This window comes from Oryctolagus cuniculus, chromosome 4, assembly GCF_964237555.1.
Source record: "Oryctolagus cuniculus chromosome 4, mOryCun1.1, whole genome shotgun sequence".
In the NCBI taxonomy this organism is placed as follows: Eukaryota; Metazoa; Chordata; class Mammalia; order Lagomorpha; family Leporidae; genus Oryctolagus; species Oryctolagus cuniculus.
Window position 1 is genome coordinate 2,612,534 of NC_091435.1, and position 13,454 is coordinate 2,625,987.

The window sequence follows — 13,454 nt, forward strand, 5'->3', positions numbered from 1 at the left end:
CGGCCTCGGGAGACGCTGGACCACGTCTCCCACGCGTGTAGCGTCCAAACTGCCAGGCTCCGTCCCAGAGGCTGTGGGCGCGGCGTCGCGGGGCTCCCGCAGCCCCCGGCCCACCCTGCAGGCCGGCGACCCGAGCGCAGACGCGGAACCAGACCCGGGCCCACAGCTGCCGGACCCTCGCGTGGAGCACCCGCGACGTCCACGCGTCCCGGCAGGCGCGGCCGCTCCCGGCAGGGGGCGCGCGGGCGGCCAGGGCGCCGGCGCCCCTGACGTCACCGCCCGCGGTCGCCAGGGCGACGGCCGCGGCCGCGCGCGCGTCAGAGCCGCCCGTCTCTTGGCAACCGCCCGATCTCCGCGCCCCCCGCCCGGCGCTCGGCCGCGCGTCGCTCTGGCGTCAAAGCGACGTCAATGGGAGGCAGCGACCTGGCGGGGGCGGGGCCGGGGGCGGGGCCGGGCGCCGCGTGCGGCCGGCGGCGCGGGCCGGGCTGACATGCGGCGCGGGCCGGGCGGCGGCGGCGGCCGGAGGAGCGGGCGCCGGGGCGGCGGAGCGGGCGGCGGCGGCGGCGCGGCCTGAGGGGTCCCCGCGGCTCCGCAGGTGCGCGCGCGGGGGTCGCGGCCGCTCGCGGGGCTGCCCTTTGTGTGGGGCGCGGGTGCGGATCCGCGCGCCCCGCGGGGCTCAGCCGGGGGTCGCGAGGGAGCCGACCGCGGCGGCGGGCGGGCGGGCGCGCGGAGGGCGCCCCGGGCTGAGCGCGCCCTCGGCGGCCGCAGGTGCGGCACGGAGCCATGGTGATCATGTCCGAGTTCGGCGCGGCCCCCGCGGGCCCCGGCCAGGGCCCGCAGAAGCCCCTGCGCGTGGGCTTTTACGACGTGGAGCGGACCCTGGGCAAAGGCAACTTCGCGGTGGTGAAGCTGGCGCGGCACCGGGTGACGAGGTCGCAGGTGCGTGGGCGCCGCGGCGGACCCGGGCCGGGGGAGGGGGGTGTGTGTGGCTGGGGGCGCCGCTGGCGGACCCCGACCCCGGGTGTGTGTGTGTGTGTGTGTGTGGCTGGGGGCGCCGCGGGCGGACCCCGACCCCGGGGTGTCGCTGCGGGCGCCGCGGGTGGACCCCGGGGGTGTGTGTGTATCGCTGGGGGGCGCGGTGGACAGACCCTGACCCCAGAGTGGAGTGTGCGTGTGGCTGGGGCGCCGCGGGTGGATCCGGACCCCGGGGAGGGGGGTGTGTGTGGCTGGGGGCGCCGCGGGCAGACCCCGACCCCGGGGCTGTGTGTGTGTGTGTGTGTGGCTGGGGGCGCCAGGGGCAGACCCCAACCCTGGGGTGTCGCTGCGGGCGCCGCGGGCAGACCCTGACCCCGGGGCTGTGTGTGTGGCTAGGGGCGCGGCGGGTAGACCCCAACCCTGGGTCTGCGTGTGTGTGGCTGGGGGCACCGCGGGCAGACCCCGGCCCCGGGGAGGCGGGTGTGTGTGGCTGGGGGCGCCGCGGGCAGACCCCGACCCCGGGTGTGTGTGTGTGTGTGTGTGTGTGTGTGGCTGGGGGCGCCGCGGGCAGACCCCGACCCCGGGGCTGTGTGTGTGGCTAGGGGTGCGGCGGGTAGACCTCAACCCTGGGTCTGCGTGTGTGTGGCTGGGGGCACCGCGGGCAGACCCCGGCCCCGGGGAGGGGGGTGTGTGTGGCTGGGGGCACGGTGGACAGACGCCGACCGCGGAGTGCGGTGTGTGTTACTGGGGTGCCGCGGGTGGACCTCGGCCCCGGGTGTGTGTGTGTGTGGCTGGGGGCACCGTGGGTGGACCCCAACCCCGGGTGTGTGTGTGTGTGTGGCTGGGGGCGCCGCGGGTGGACCCCGGCCCCGGGGAGGGGTGTGTGTGGCTGGGGGCGCCGCGGGTGGACCCCAACCCTGGGTCTGCGTGTGTGTGGCTGGGGGCGCCGCAGGTGGACCCCGGCCCCGGGTGTGTGTGGGGGGGGGGGCTGGGGGCGCCGCGGGTGGACCCCGGCCCCGGGTGTGTGTGGGGGGGGGGCTGGGGGCACCGCGGGTGGACCCCGGCCCCAGGGAGGGGTGTGTGTGGCTGGGGGCGCCGCGGGTGGACCCCGGCCCCGGGGAGGGGTGTGTGTGGCTGGGGGCGCCGCGGGTGGACCCCGGCCCCGGGGAGGGGGGGTGTGTGGCTGGGGGCGCCGTAGCCCGCTTGCCCTCAGCAATTTCTGTGGGTGCTTTCCTGCCACCCCAACTTTTTGTGACCCTTTGAGGACACAAAGCACTTGAGGGAATTAACTTGGGAAAAATCGGAACCCGTAGATTGTTTAGGGAGGTTTTTTTTTTTAAGCAAAATCCCCTTTGTCTTTGTGATCTGTAGGTTGCAATAAAAATTATCGATAAGACACGGTTAGATTCCAGCAACCTGGAGAAAATCTACCGGGAGGTGCAGCTCATGAAGCTGCTGGACCACCCACACATCATCAAGCTGTACCAGGTGAGCCGGGCTTGCCGTGCGGAGCCACGCGGAGCCGGTGCGGGAAGGCGCTCATGTGTTCCTGCTCGTGCGTGGAAACAGATTTCCGGCTACAGGGCAGTTCCTGCCGCCGGTTGGGAGTTATCAGACTCCCTTGTTGGGGAGTTAGCCGGCTGCCTGTTGGGGAGTTAGCGGCTCCCTTGTTGCAACTGTTAACCTGTTACCTTGCTGGGCAGTTAGCCTGCTACCTTGTTGCAGGTGCGTTGTCAGCCTGGCTCAGGTCAGTGTTTGGTAGCCAGAGACTTCCCGTTCAGACTCCCCGGCAGGGCGCTTGTCACTCAGGCCGCGAGGGTGGGCTCCCGGGCGGCTGCGGGCTCCGGCGGTTCTGGGGTTGAGTGGAGTAAGTTGTCCCTGGGAGCTGAGTGCCGGCTTCTTCAGGGCAGTAACATGATGCCGTCGGTGCCTCCCCTAGAGGAGTGACCGTGTGCAGTGCCCAGTGCTCCTCCGCCGGCTGACCAGACGACCCAGGGACGCCAAGTGTGCACGGTCTCCGGGCTGCGGGGACCCTGTGGCCGTACAGAGAGCTGGGGTCTTGGGTTCTCCCCCCACAAAAGTGGCACACGTTGGGGGTCTCCGCGCCCCGGAGCAGGAGCGGCTGTTTTCTGCCCCTCCCCAGCTGCCTGGGGGAGGAGGTGCCCACCCCGTGTCCTCCCCAGCGGCCTGAGATGTTTGCGCGTGGGCTTTGCTGGAAGGCTGCAGCCCAGCCGGGGGCCGCCCGCTGCCCTGGCCACTGTGCATGGCCGGTGTCACAGGGCCCTTCTGGACAGGAGTCTCCGCCGCTCCGAGGGCCTGGAATCTGGCTGCGAGCGGGAGCAGGGTGGGCGTCCGTCTGCTCCCCGGCCCCGGCCCCGGCCCAGCACCAGGGCGCCGTGTTCTCTCCTGTAGGTTTCAGAAACAGAAAGGCAGGGGCGGGGACTCCTAATTCCCGTCTTCCACCATGGCAGGGACGGGCAGTGGTCGTTTTGGTCGTGCTGCCACAGCGGGCAGTTAAAATTCCTCTTGGACTGCTGGAATTTAAAACGCCTTTATCAGACTTACGACACGAAAGCCCTTGGCTTGTAGCTCCTTGTGAAGGCGCCACTGTGCTTCAACACCAGCCAGCCTTTCCCATAAGAATGCGCTCGCTTGCGCGCTCCCTCCCTCCCCCTCCCCCTCCCCCCTTCCCCCAAAGTATCTTAAAATACAGTTAGGAGTTGGTCTTTACCTCCTTGGCTACCAAAGATTTGAGCTTCACCTTGCACTTAACTGGCTCTATCTTGAGTCTCTTGTAAGCTCACAGAATCATGACCTGCAGGGCGTGTAGTGCCTGGCTGTCGCCGGTGCCACGCATGTGCAGTTGCCACGCAGAGCCTGCAGCCCGGCCCTCGTGGGCCGTGTCTCGTCAGCAGGGCCGGGGTGGGGTCCTTTACCTGCGGCTCAGTGAGGCACCTGGGGACAAGCCTGGGAGCCCTGAGCGTGGCAGGTGCCGGGGGAGCCCCTCCCCTCCTCCTCCGTCCGGACCCCTGGTTTCATGATTGTGGGAGCTGCTCGCTCCCTCCCCTTTCTGAAGGAAGGATCGGACGTGTCTGGGGAGGCTGAAGCCCGCCCGGGCTGGACGGTCATTCACACCGTGGCTTCGGTGCCGGGTCTGTTCCTCAGGTCATGGAAACAAAGGACATGCTCTACATTGTCACGGAATTCGCCAAGAACGGGGAGATGTTCGGTAAGGCTCGCCCCGGTCGGTCGGCTGGCGTTCCCGCGTGCGCTCTGGTCGGCACCGGCTGGGGGCTCAGCCCTGCGCTGTCGCTCCTCAGATTACCTGACTTCCCACGGGCACCTGAGCGAGAAGGAGGCGCGGAGGAAGTTCTGTCAGATCCTGTCGGCCGTGGAGTACTGCCACAACCGCCGCATAGTGCACCGGGACCTCAAGACCGAGAACCTGCTGCTGGACGCCAACATGGACATCAAGCTGGCAGGCAGGAGGCCCGGCTGGGGCGCGGGAGCGGGAGCAGCAGCCGGGAGCTGGGGGTGGGGAGCCGGGAGCAGGGAGCTGGGAGCCGGGAGCCCAGAGCCGGGAGCCGGGAGCCGGGAGCCCCGTGGCGCTGGGAGCCCGGAGCCGGGAGCCGGGAGCCCCGTGGCGCTGGGAGCCGGGAGCCCAGAGCCGGGAGCCAGGAGCCCCGTGGCGCTGGGAGCCGGGAGCTGGGAGCCGGGAGCCCCGAGCCCCATGGCGCCGGGAGCCCCGTGGCGCTGGGAGCCGGGAGCAGGGAGCCACAGCTCTTGCACTCCACCGTAACTTCACTTGTCTTCGTCCTTGCCTCCCAGATTTCGGATTTGGAAATTTCTACAACCCAGGGGAGCCTCTGTCCACGTGGTGCGGGAGCCCCCCGTATGCAGCCCCAGAGGTCTTTGAGGGCAAGGAGTACGAAGGCCCCCAGCTGGACATCTGGGTAGGAGCCCGCGCTGCAGAGCCCACGCGCCCGGCCATGCCGGGAGGGTGGGCGCTGACCGGGCCGTGTGCTCCCGCAGAGCCTGGGCGTGGTGCTCTACGTGCTGGTGTGCGGCTCGCTGCCCTTTGACGGCCCCACCCTGCCGAGCCTGCGGCAGCGGGTGCTGGAGGGCCGCTTCCGCATCCCCTTCTTCATGTCGCGAGGTGGGTGAGCGACACCAGCCTGTCTGGGACCCAGGCCCGGGGACCAGGGGGCGGCCGGGGCAGCCGTGCCTGTGCCGGGCAGGTGCCCAGGCCTCCGCTGGCCGCCGCACACGCATGCAGGGCTGCAGCGTGTCCTCTGCCGGGGCCTGGGCTCCCGGAGGGTGGCCGGTCGGAGCCCGTGGCGGTGGGGGGTGGGGGGCGGCATGGGCTCCGGGAACGTCCCTCATGGGCTGGCTGGGCGAGGGGCCGCCCGGGAGGGCGCACCTGGGCTCAGCGGGCGTCTCTCCCCAGACTGCGAGACGCTGATCCGCCGCATGCTGGTGGTGGACCCGGCCAAGCGCATCAGCATCGCCCAGATCTGGCAGCACCGGTGGATGCAGGCCGACCCCGCCCTGCCGCGGGGGGCCGACGCCGCCCTGGCCGCGCACAGCTACGGCTCCGGCCTGGGCGACTATGACGAGCAGGTGCTGGGCCTCATGCAGACCCTGGGCATCGACCGGCACAGGACGGTGGAGGTGAGCCCGGCCCTCACCCCCACCCCGCCCCACGGGGCGCCCTTGCCCCCCCCCCCCCCGGGGCCCTGCTGACGCCGCCTCTCGTGCAGTCCCTGCAGAACAGCAGCTACAATCACTTCGCTGCCATCTACTACCTCCTCCTCGAGCGGCTCAGGGAGTACCACGCCGGCCCCGGCCCCGCCCGGCCCGGCCCCAGCAGGCCGCAGGGCCCCGGCGGCTCGGACCGCGGCGGTTTTGAGGTGAGTGCAGGACTCCCGCACCTGCGGCCCCGCGCCGGCCAGCTCCCTTGGGTGGTGACCTTTGAGTTGTGAATCCCTTGCCAGACACGCCTGGGAGTGACACTCAGGCCGAGCCTCTGGCTCCCATGTGTCCCCGTCACATGCTGGGGGCCACACCCACGCACGCATGCACCCACGCACGTGGCCTGGGGTGGGGGATGGCATCTGAGCCCCAGCCTGGCTTCCCACGCACCTGCTGGGAGCCAGCTTGGCCCTGGACGCCGCTGGCCGCGGCTGCCGGAGCCTGCCGCGCCTGATGCTGACGCTGTCCTTGTGCCGGCCCCAGGCGCCCCAGGGAGTCCTTGCCGTCGGCCCCTTCCCGTCCTTGCTGTGCCCGCAGCCCCAGGCCCCAGCGCCGTCGGTCCTGCCGGCCGAGCCGGACTACGACCTCCACAGCTCGCTGCAGGTGCGAGAGTGCCCCTGGCCGGGCTCGGGCGGGCTGGGGCAGGCTCAGGGCGGACTCGGGGCGGGCTCGGGCCGGGCTCGGGGCAGGCTCAGGGCGGGCTCAGGGCGGGCTCGGGGCGGCTCAGGGCGGGCTCAGGGCGGGCTCGGGCAGGCTCAGGGCGGGCTCAGGGCGGGCTCAGGGCGGGCTCGGGCAGGCTCAGGGCGGGCTCAGGGCGGGCTCGGGCCGGCTGGGGCAGGCTCAGGGCGGGCTCAGGGCGGGCTGGGGCAGGCTCAGGGCGGGCTCAGGGCGGGCTCGGGCCGGCTGGGGCAGGCTCAGGGCGGGCTCAGGGCGGGCTGGGGCAGGCTCAGGGCGGGCTCAGGGCGGGCTCGGGCAGGCTCAGGGCAGGCTCAGGGCGGGCTCGGGCCGGGCTGGGGCAGGCTCAGGGCGGACTCGGGGCAGGCTCAGGGCGGGCTCGGGGTGGGCTCGGGGCAGGCTCAGGGTGGGCTTGGACCGGGCTGGGGCAGGCTCAGGGCGGGCTCGGGCCGGGCTGGGGCAGGCTCAGGGCGGGCTCAGGGCGGGCTCGGGGCGCCCCCCGCCAGGACCCAGGAAGTCACTGGTGTGTGTCTCTCCATCCAGCCCCTGTTCTTCCCGGTGGATGCCAACTGCAACGGAATGTTCCAGCACCGTCCCGTGTCCCCCAGCAGCCTGCTGGACGCGGCCATCAGCGAGGAGGCCGGGCAGGGCCGGGGCTTGGAGGAGGAGCTGGAGGCCCGGGCGGCCCTGCCCGGTGGCACAGGCCGGAGGCACACGCTGGCCGAAGTCTCCGCCCACTTCTCCCCGCTCACCCCGCCCTGTGAGTGTCCCCGAGGGCAGCCCCTTCTGGGAGGGGTCTCGGGACTTGCCACCCCCTTCCCTGAGATTCTGGGTCACGCTGAAGTGAGCGTGGGCGCTGTGGTGCAGGCAGCTGCGGCTGAGCCTACACCAGGGTTCACCCTGACAGTGCCGGGCACCGAGAAGGCAGGTCCTCGGCCCCAGGGTCGCCTGTAGCCTGGCCCGTGTGCACGCCCCCGTGACCCAGGGCCGCCCATGGTCTGTGCCTATATGCACGCCCCCATGACCCAGGGTCGCCCGTGGCCTGGCCCGTGTGCACGCCCCCGTGACCCAGGGTCGTCCGTGGTCTGCTCCTGTGTGCACGCCCCTGTGACCCAGGGCCGCCCGTGGTCTGCTCCTGTGTGCACGCCCCCGTGACCCAGGGTCGCCTGTAGCCTGGCCCGTGTGCACACCCTTGTGACCCAGGGTCGCCTGTAGCCTGGCCCATGTGCACACCCCTGTGACCCAGGGTCACCCGTGGTCTGCGCCTATATGCATGTCCCCGTGACCCAGGGTCATCCGTGGCCTGGCCCGTGTGCACACCCCCGTGACTTGCTGTGTGGTTCTCTGTGAGGGTGAAGGCAGGGTTGGGGCTGCCATGTGGCCTGTCCACTTGCTATGGCCTGAGCGTGACCCCCAGCGATCCACGTCTCCTCCCCAGGCATCGTGGTCTCGTCCTCCGCCGCGGCCAGCCCCTGCGAGGGCGCCAGTTCCGACAGCTGCCTGCGGGAGGGCCTCGCGGCGCTGGGCGGCAGCATGGCTGCCCCGGGGCTGCCGGGCACCTGCTCACCGCTCCGGCTGGACTCGCGGTTCCTGGGGGCACAGTCGGCCACACCCATGCTGCAGGCTCAGGGGGGCCCGGGAGGGGCCATGCTGCTCCCCGTCAGCTTCCAGGAGGGCCGGAGGGCGTCGGATACCTCGCTGACTCAAGGTGAGGGCCCTTCTGTGCCTGTCCCACGCTCCCTGGGCTGCCCCACGGCCGCCCCAGCACGGCCCTGCCCGGCGAGCCCTGGGTCCTGGGCGGGGAGAGCCGGCCACCCCACCGACGCCTCTGTCTCCGCAGGGCTGAAGGCGTTCCGGCAGCAGCTGAGGAAGAGTGCCAGGGCCAAGGGCTTCCTGGGGCTGAACAAGATCAAGGGGCTGGCGCGCCAGGTGTGCCCGGCCTCTGCTGGCCGCACCCCTGCCCAGAGCCCAGGCCTGCAGGAGGGCAGGGGCCTGCTGGGGGAGGTGCTGCACCAGCAGAGGTAGGCCCCGCCCCTCTTGCGTGGGGAGGGGGACGGGCCCGCGTGGCTGTGGGGGTGGGCAGGGGCAGCAGCGAGGCGGGGAGCCCGTGCAGGGCTGCGTGAGGCTGGGCGGGCCCTCTGCACAGCGGGGGTGTGACCTGGCCCCGCCCCATGTCTCCGCAGGCTGCTCCAGTTACAACACCACCCCGTGGCCCCGCCCAGCGGCCAGCAGGCCCCCCAGCTGGCCCCCCAGCAGGCCCCCCAGCTGGCCCCGGCCCCCTACGCGCTCACCCCCGCGGACGGCCTGCTGCTGTCCGGGCTCCCGCTGCTGCCCAGCCGCCTGCTGCCGGCCGTGTCCCCAGTGGCGTCCGCTGCGCGGTTCCTGGATGTGCACCTGTGCATCGGCGCCGGCCCGAGTGCCCTCCCCGCCGCGTGTCCACCGCTCCTCGCCCGGCTGGCGCCCGCGTGTGAGCCCCTGGGGCTGCCGCAGGGGGACTGCGAGATGGAGGACCTGACCTCCGGGCCGCTGGGCACCTGCGTCCTGGTGCAGTGAGGGCCAGCCCGCCCGCGCCCTCACGGCCCACCGACTTCCAAGCAATAATTTGAGTATGTGAACGTGTTTTTGGACTCAAAGCCAAGAACTTTCTAGAAGCAAACCAAGCAATACGTTAGCTGTGTTGGCTTTTTTTTGTTTTTTCCTTGCACTGAGTGACCTCAACGATGAGTAGGGACTAGAACTTTCTGAAGAAAAATAATGATGGCGGGGCAGGCAGCCGGCCGGGAGCGGGGGTCCGGGGCCGGGCCTGGCGTCGCCGCCCCCAGAGGAGGCGAGGGCGCCACGTCTCCAGCTCTGGAACCTTTACGCTTTCCTGAAAACTGTGAACTCGCGTCTCCGTGGTGGTGGCAGAGTGGACCTGCGCGCCGGGGGTGCTCGGGGCTGGGGGTCCCCGCCTCCGGAGGAGCCGGGCAGGGTGGGGGGTTGTGCAATACTCGGGGCCGGGGAGTGGGCTGGGGGGGCTGTTGTTGGGAGCAGGTGCCGCCTGGGCACAGGAGCGGGGGACACACACTGCTTGGTTTTCGTTTTCGCTATGCTCCGCGGGGACCAGGGGCGCTCGGTCACGGCCTGCAGGGCCCGACCAGGGGGCTGCTGCGGCCCGCCCCCCGCCCAGGTGCCTTCCGCCCACTCCCCACCCGCAGTGTTGGGCGCAGGTCATGAAGACGGGCCCTGGGTCCCTGCTCAGAATAGCCAAAGATTGAGCGCAGGGCGGGCGCGCGGGTGGGCGGTGTCCCCGGCCCGAGCCCCTGCGGCCCCCACCTGCTGCTGCTGCTGCTGCTTCCCCGGGCGGGCGGAGGGCGCCGCCGGGCCCTGCAGGGACCCCAGGGATTTCTGGAGGGGAGAGTGGGTTCCGCCCGGGCGCCGCGCGGCCCTTTGCCTTCATCTGTCCGGAGCCTCGCGCCGCGGGTCAGGGCCTCCGCCCGGCCTCGCCGCAGCGCCAAGCACTTTACTTCCGTCCTGAGACGCGCGGAGGAGGCGCGGACCCCTGCGTCCGCTCGCGGGGCCGGCCTGCGCTGTGCCGCCCAAGCCTATTTAAAAACACTACGTGACCCGGTGGAGTTGTACATAGTTGTTCTGTTTTTTAACCGTAACAGAGTTATTTTATTTCTTATGTTCACATGAGAAACGTATGCCAAATGGTTAGTTGTTTTCTTTTATAATTTAATATTTAAATAAAATATTTGGGGAAACCTTGACCGTGTGCCTTGGTCGTCCCTGGCTGCTGCTGTGTGCCTTTCCCGGGAGCCGTGTCCTGCAGGTGTGCTGCAGGGCAGGCCCCCGGCCCGGCTGCCCCTTGTCCTCCACGATCCAGAATGTTCCCTGAGTCCTGGCTTTGGGGGCCGGCGCTGTGGTGCAGTCGGTTTGAGCCACTGCCCGCAACTCCACCATCCTGGGCACTGGCGCAGCTCCCTGCTGTGGCCTGGGACAGCAGTGAAAGACGGCCCAGGTGCTTGGCCCCTGCACCCACGTGGGAGACCCGGAAGAAGCTCCTGGCTCCTGGCTTCAGCCTGGCCCAGCCCCGGCTGTAGCGGCCATCTGGGGAGGGAACCAGAGGATGGAAGATCTCTCTAACTGTAAACAAATACATCGATCGCAGCCCTGGAGGAATCTCAGGCTTCTCTGGCCTCTGCCAGGCTCCCCACTTCCAGCGACGCCTGGGCGGCGTTCCCCAGCTCCCCTCGCCCCCCCGGGCACCCACACTGCTGCAGAGGGGACGAAGGCGGGGGGCAGGGCCCAGGGCAGTGTCGGGGCCCCACGCTCCCAGCAGCTGGAAAAGGAGTCGGGCGCGATGCCGGCGGCTGTTAGCGGGTGAATGCCCACGATGTGGTCTGGACAGAGTGGCCCTGGGGTCAGCCTTGGGGACAGAGGAAACGCTGTGTCTGAGGCCCCAGGACGCTGGGGACGAGGCGCCAGTCACAGGCCGGGCCGGCCGTGTTCTTGGGACGCAGGGCGGGACACCCAGCAGCCTCAGCCGGCTCAGCGCCCCATGGGAAACTCAGACCCGCTCATCCGGGACGGTGTGTGTGCTGCACGGCACGGACACAGCTCCCCAGGGGAGAGGCCCGGGGGGGGCCCATCTGCCAGCCGCCCTGACTCAGAGCACCCCGAGTTAGCTCAGGGGGAGGCTGCGGGGCGAAGGCCCTGCCCCTGCCCCAGGGGCGTGGGGCCCGGGCTGGAGTCGCTCTGCAGGCTCCTGGGGGCCTCGCGGCATCGCTCGGGAACACTGGGCCTTGGAAACCAGGGGAGCTGAGCTGGAGCGTGCCCGCCCTCCGGCCGCGTCCTGCTCCCCAGCGTTGGGCGCCGGGAAGCCCCAGTGAGGCGGTTCCTTGCCCACGCTCACCCCGTGGCTGCCTCGGGCGTGGCTAGCTTGCTTGGTTCCCGTGGAACCTGGGCCACACCACGGTGATGCCAGCGCTGGCCTCCGTGTCCAGGACTTTCGGGAGCCCAGGGGCCCGCCCTGCGTTAGCCGATCTGCTCGCACCTCAGCGTGTGCCGGGGCTCGCCTCCTGCAGGACTCGGTGGAGGAAGAGTTTGCTCCTGCTGGGGCTTGGCACTGGCACGGCCCGCCGGCACGAACGCACCTCTGAGCCAGGCGCCTGGAGCTGGGACCGCGTGTGGCACGGCCAGGGCAAGACGGAGCTGCACAGGGGCCGGCGCCCGCTGGCCGTCACGGCCACATGCCTGGGTCTGCAGCTTCCCTGTCCCAAGGCAGCGGGCGATGGCTTGACCACCTGTGCCTCCGCTCTGCCCTGCCAGCCGCACCCGGCACCGGCATACCTGGCAGCGAGAGGGGGCAGGATGCTCACGGCGGCGAGAGTGCCCACCCTCTTCCCTGGAGGAGTTGCCGGTGAGCGCCGGGAACCTCCCGCAGCCCCGGCCGGCTCAGACCGGTTCTTCCGTGCCTGAAGTTTTGAAGTCTTGGGGCTGGCACTGTGGTGCAGCAGATACGGCCTCTGCCTGCGCACCGTGTGTCCTGGCTACTCCGCTTCCAATCCAGCTCTCTGCTCATGGCCTGGGAAAGCAGCAGAAGACAGCTTCAAGTGCTTGGGCCCCTGCGCCACGTGGAGGAAGCTCCTGGCTCCTGACTTCATCCTGGCCCAGCCCTGGCCATTGCAGCCATCAGGGGAGTGAGCCAGTGGATGGAAGACCTCTCTCTCTCTCTCTCTCTCTCTCTCTCTCTCTCTCCCTTTCAAATAAGTATTTTTAAAGCGTTTCTGGTGTCCAAGCACGAGTGTGTGTGTGTGCAGGGTGAGGAGCAAGGGTGTGGTGGGGGGGTTGGAGGGGTGGGTGCTTCGTCCGATGTGAGAGGAGCTGACGGCGGGGGTGGGGACAAAGTGCCGGCCTCTCAGTTTTCCTCCTGACCGGTCCCGGCCGGGGGAGCCGGACCCGCTGAGCACTGGGCGGACATTTCTTAAGCTGAGCTCTGCAGGTGCCGCCCACACTGGGGCCGAGCTGGGCTGTGCAGGGGCTGGAGGCCGGGGGGAGACTGTTGGGGGCGAGAGCGTGGGCTGGGCCCCTCCCGGGAGCTCTTCCATGCCGTGTCCATGGTGTCTGTGTTACTCCTGTGGCACACTGGGGGGCAACCTGGCTGCCGCGAACATTGTGTGTGTGTGCGTGTGCGGGTCTCAGCGTGGATGGGGACTGGGAACATGTGTGTGTGCATGTGTGTGTGTGCATCTCAGAGTGGACGGGGCCGGGAACATGTGTGTATGCACGCTTTGGTGTGGAGGGGGCCGGGAACCTGTGTGCGTGCCTCGGCATGGACGGGCTTCAGTCCTCTTGGCCAGCGTGGGTCGGGGGGGCGGCCAGCTCGTGTGCAGCGGTGGTGAGAAGCTGGCCACAGCAGCTCGGCCACCTCCCCCCAGGCCTGGGCTCCTGGCTGCCCCACGCCCTCGCCAGCACCTGGCTCGCACGTCTTAAATGGCACACGTTCTGTTGTTTTGTTTTTAAACCTAGAAACCTTTTATTTGAGGCATACACACTTCGTGCAGGTCATAAATGCAGGTAGGGAGGAGTGAGTCTGCCCCCCCCCCATCCCTGGTTCATACGAGGGTCAGTTTTCCGTTAACTGCGCACTGTGAGTGACCCTGCGCTCAGTAGGGCAGTGCGGACGCAGCCAGGTCCAGCGCCGCGGGTGGGCTTCCGCTGCTCCCCGGGTTACCCGGACCCGGGCCACGCGAGGTCTCTGCCTGCCGGGGACCCGCGTGTTTCACTAAGGGGGGTGCTTTCCGGGCGCATCCATTTTGTTGCAATGTCACAATTTCACTTTTCCTTTTTACCACGATGTGGATTCCATGGTGCACGGATCCCATGACTCCTTTATCTGCAGGTGACGACATCTGCGCAGATGATGATCTGTGCAGACTGAGCTGCACGCGTGTTCTGATGGCTTTAATGGCACCTTCGTTTAAAGATTTATTTATTTACTTGCTAGGCAGAGAGAGAGATCTGCTGGTTCACTCCCCAAATGGCCACAAGGGCCAGGGCTGGGGATG

The 13,454-nt window shown here is 69.6% G+C and overlaps 1 protein-coding gene across 1 annotated transcript; it reads left to right on the top strand.

Moving 5' to 3' along the window:
- Nucleotides 1-459: 459 nt before the first annotated feature.
- SIK1 (salt inducible kinase 1) lies at nt 460-10,154 on the top strand. Its single transcript, XM_070073118.1, has 14 exons — nt 460-595; nt 769-939; nt 2,347-2,463; nt 4,141-4,204; nt 4,296-4,457; nt 4,804-4,928; nt 5,008-5,131; nt 5,423-5,646; nt 5,736-5,885; nt 6,211-6,330; nt 6,946-7,162; nt 7,841-8,110; nt 8,243-8,423; nt 8,586-10,154. Exons 2-14 carry the CDS (start codon nt 784-786, stop codon nt 8,953-8,955), a joined length of 2,280 nt encoding a protein of 759 aa, XP_069929219.1. The 5' UTR covers nt 460-595; nt 769-783; the 3' UTR covers nt 8,956-10,154.
- Nucleotides 10,155-13,454: the final 3,300 nt, after the last annotated feature.

Excerpts from the sequence above, each read along its gene's own strand:
- SIK1 (XM_070073118.1), top strand. The coding sequence starts at position 784 with ATGGTGATCATGTCCGAGTTCGGCGCGGCCCCCGCGGGCCCCGGCCAG. Across the intron at positions 4,458-4,803 it reads CATGGACATCAAGCTGGCAG|ATTTCGGATTTGGAAATTTC; the intron begins GCAGGAGGCCCG and ends CTTGCCTCCCAG. Across the intron at positions 5,132-5,422 it reads CCCCTTCTTCATGTCGCGAG|ACTGCGAGACGCTGATCCGC; the intron begins GTGGGTGAGCGA and ends GTCTCTCCCCAG.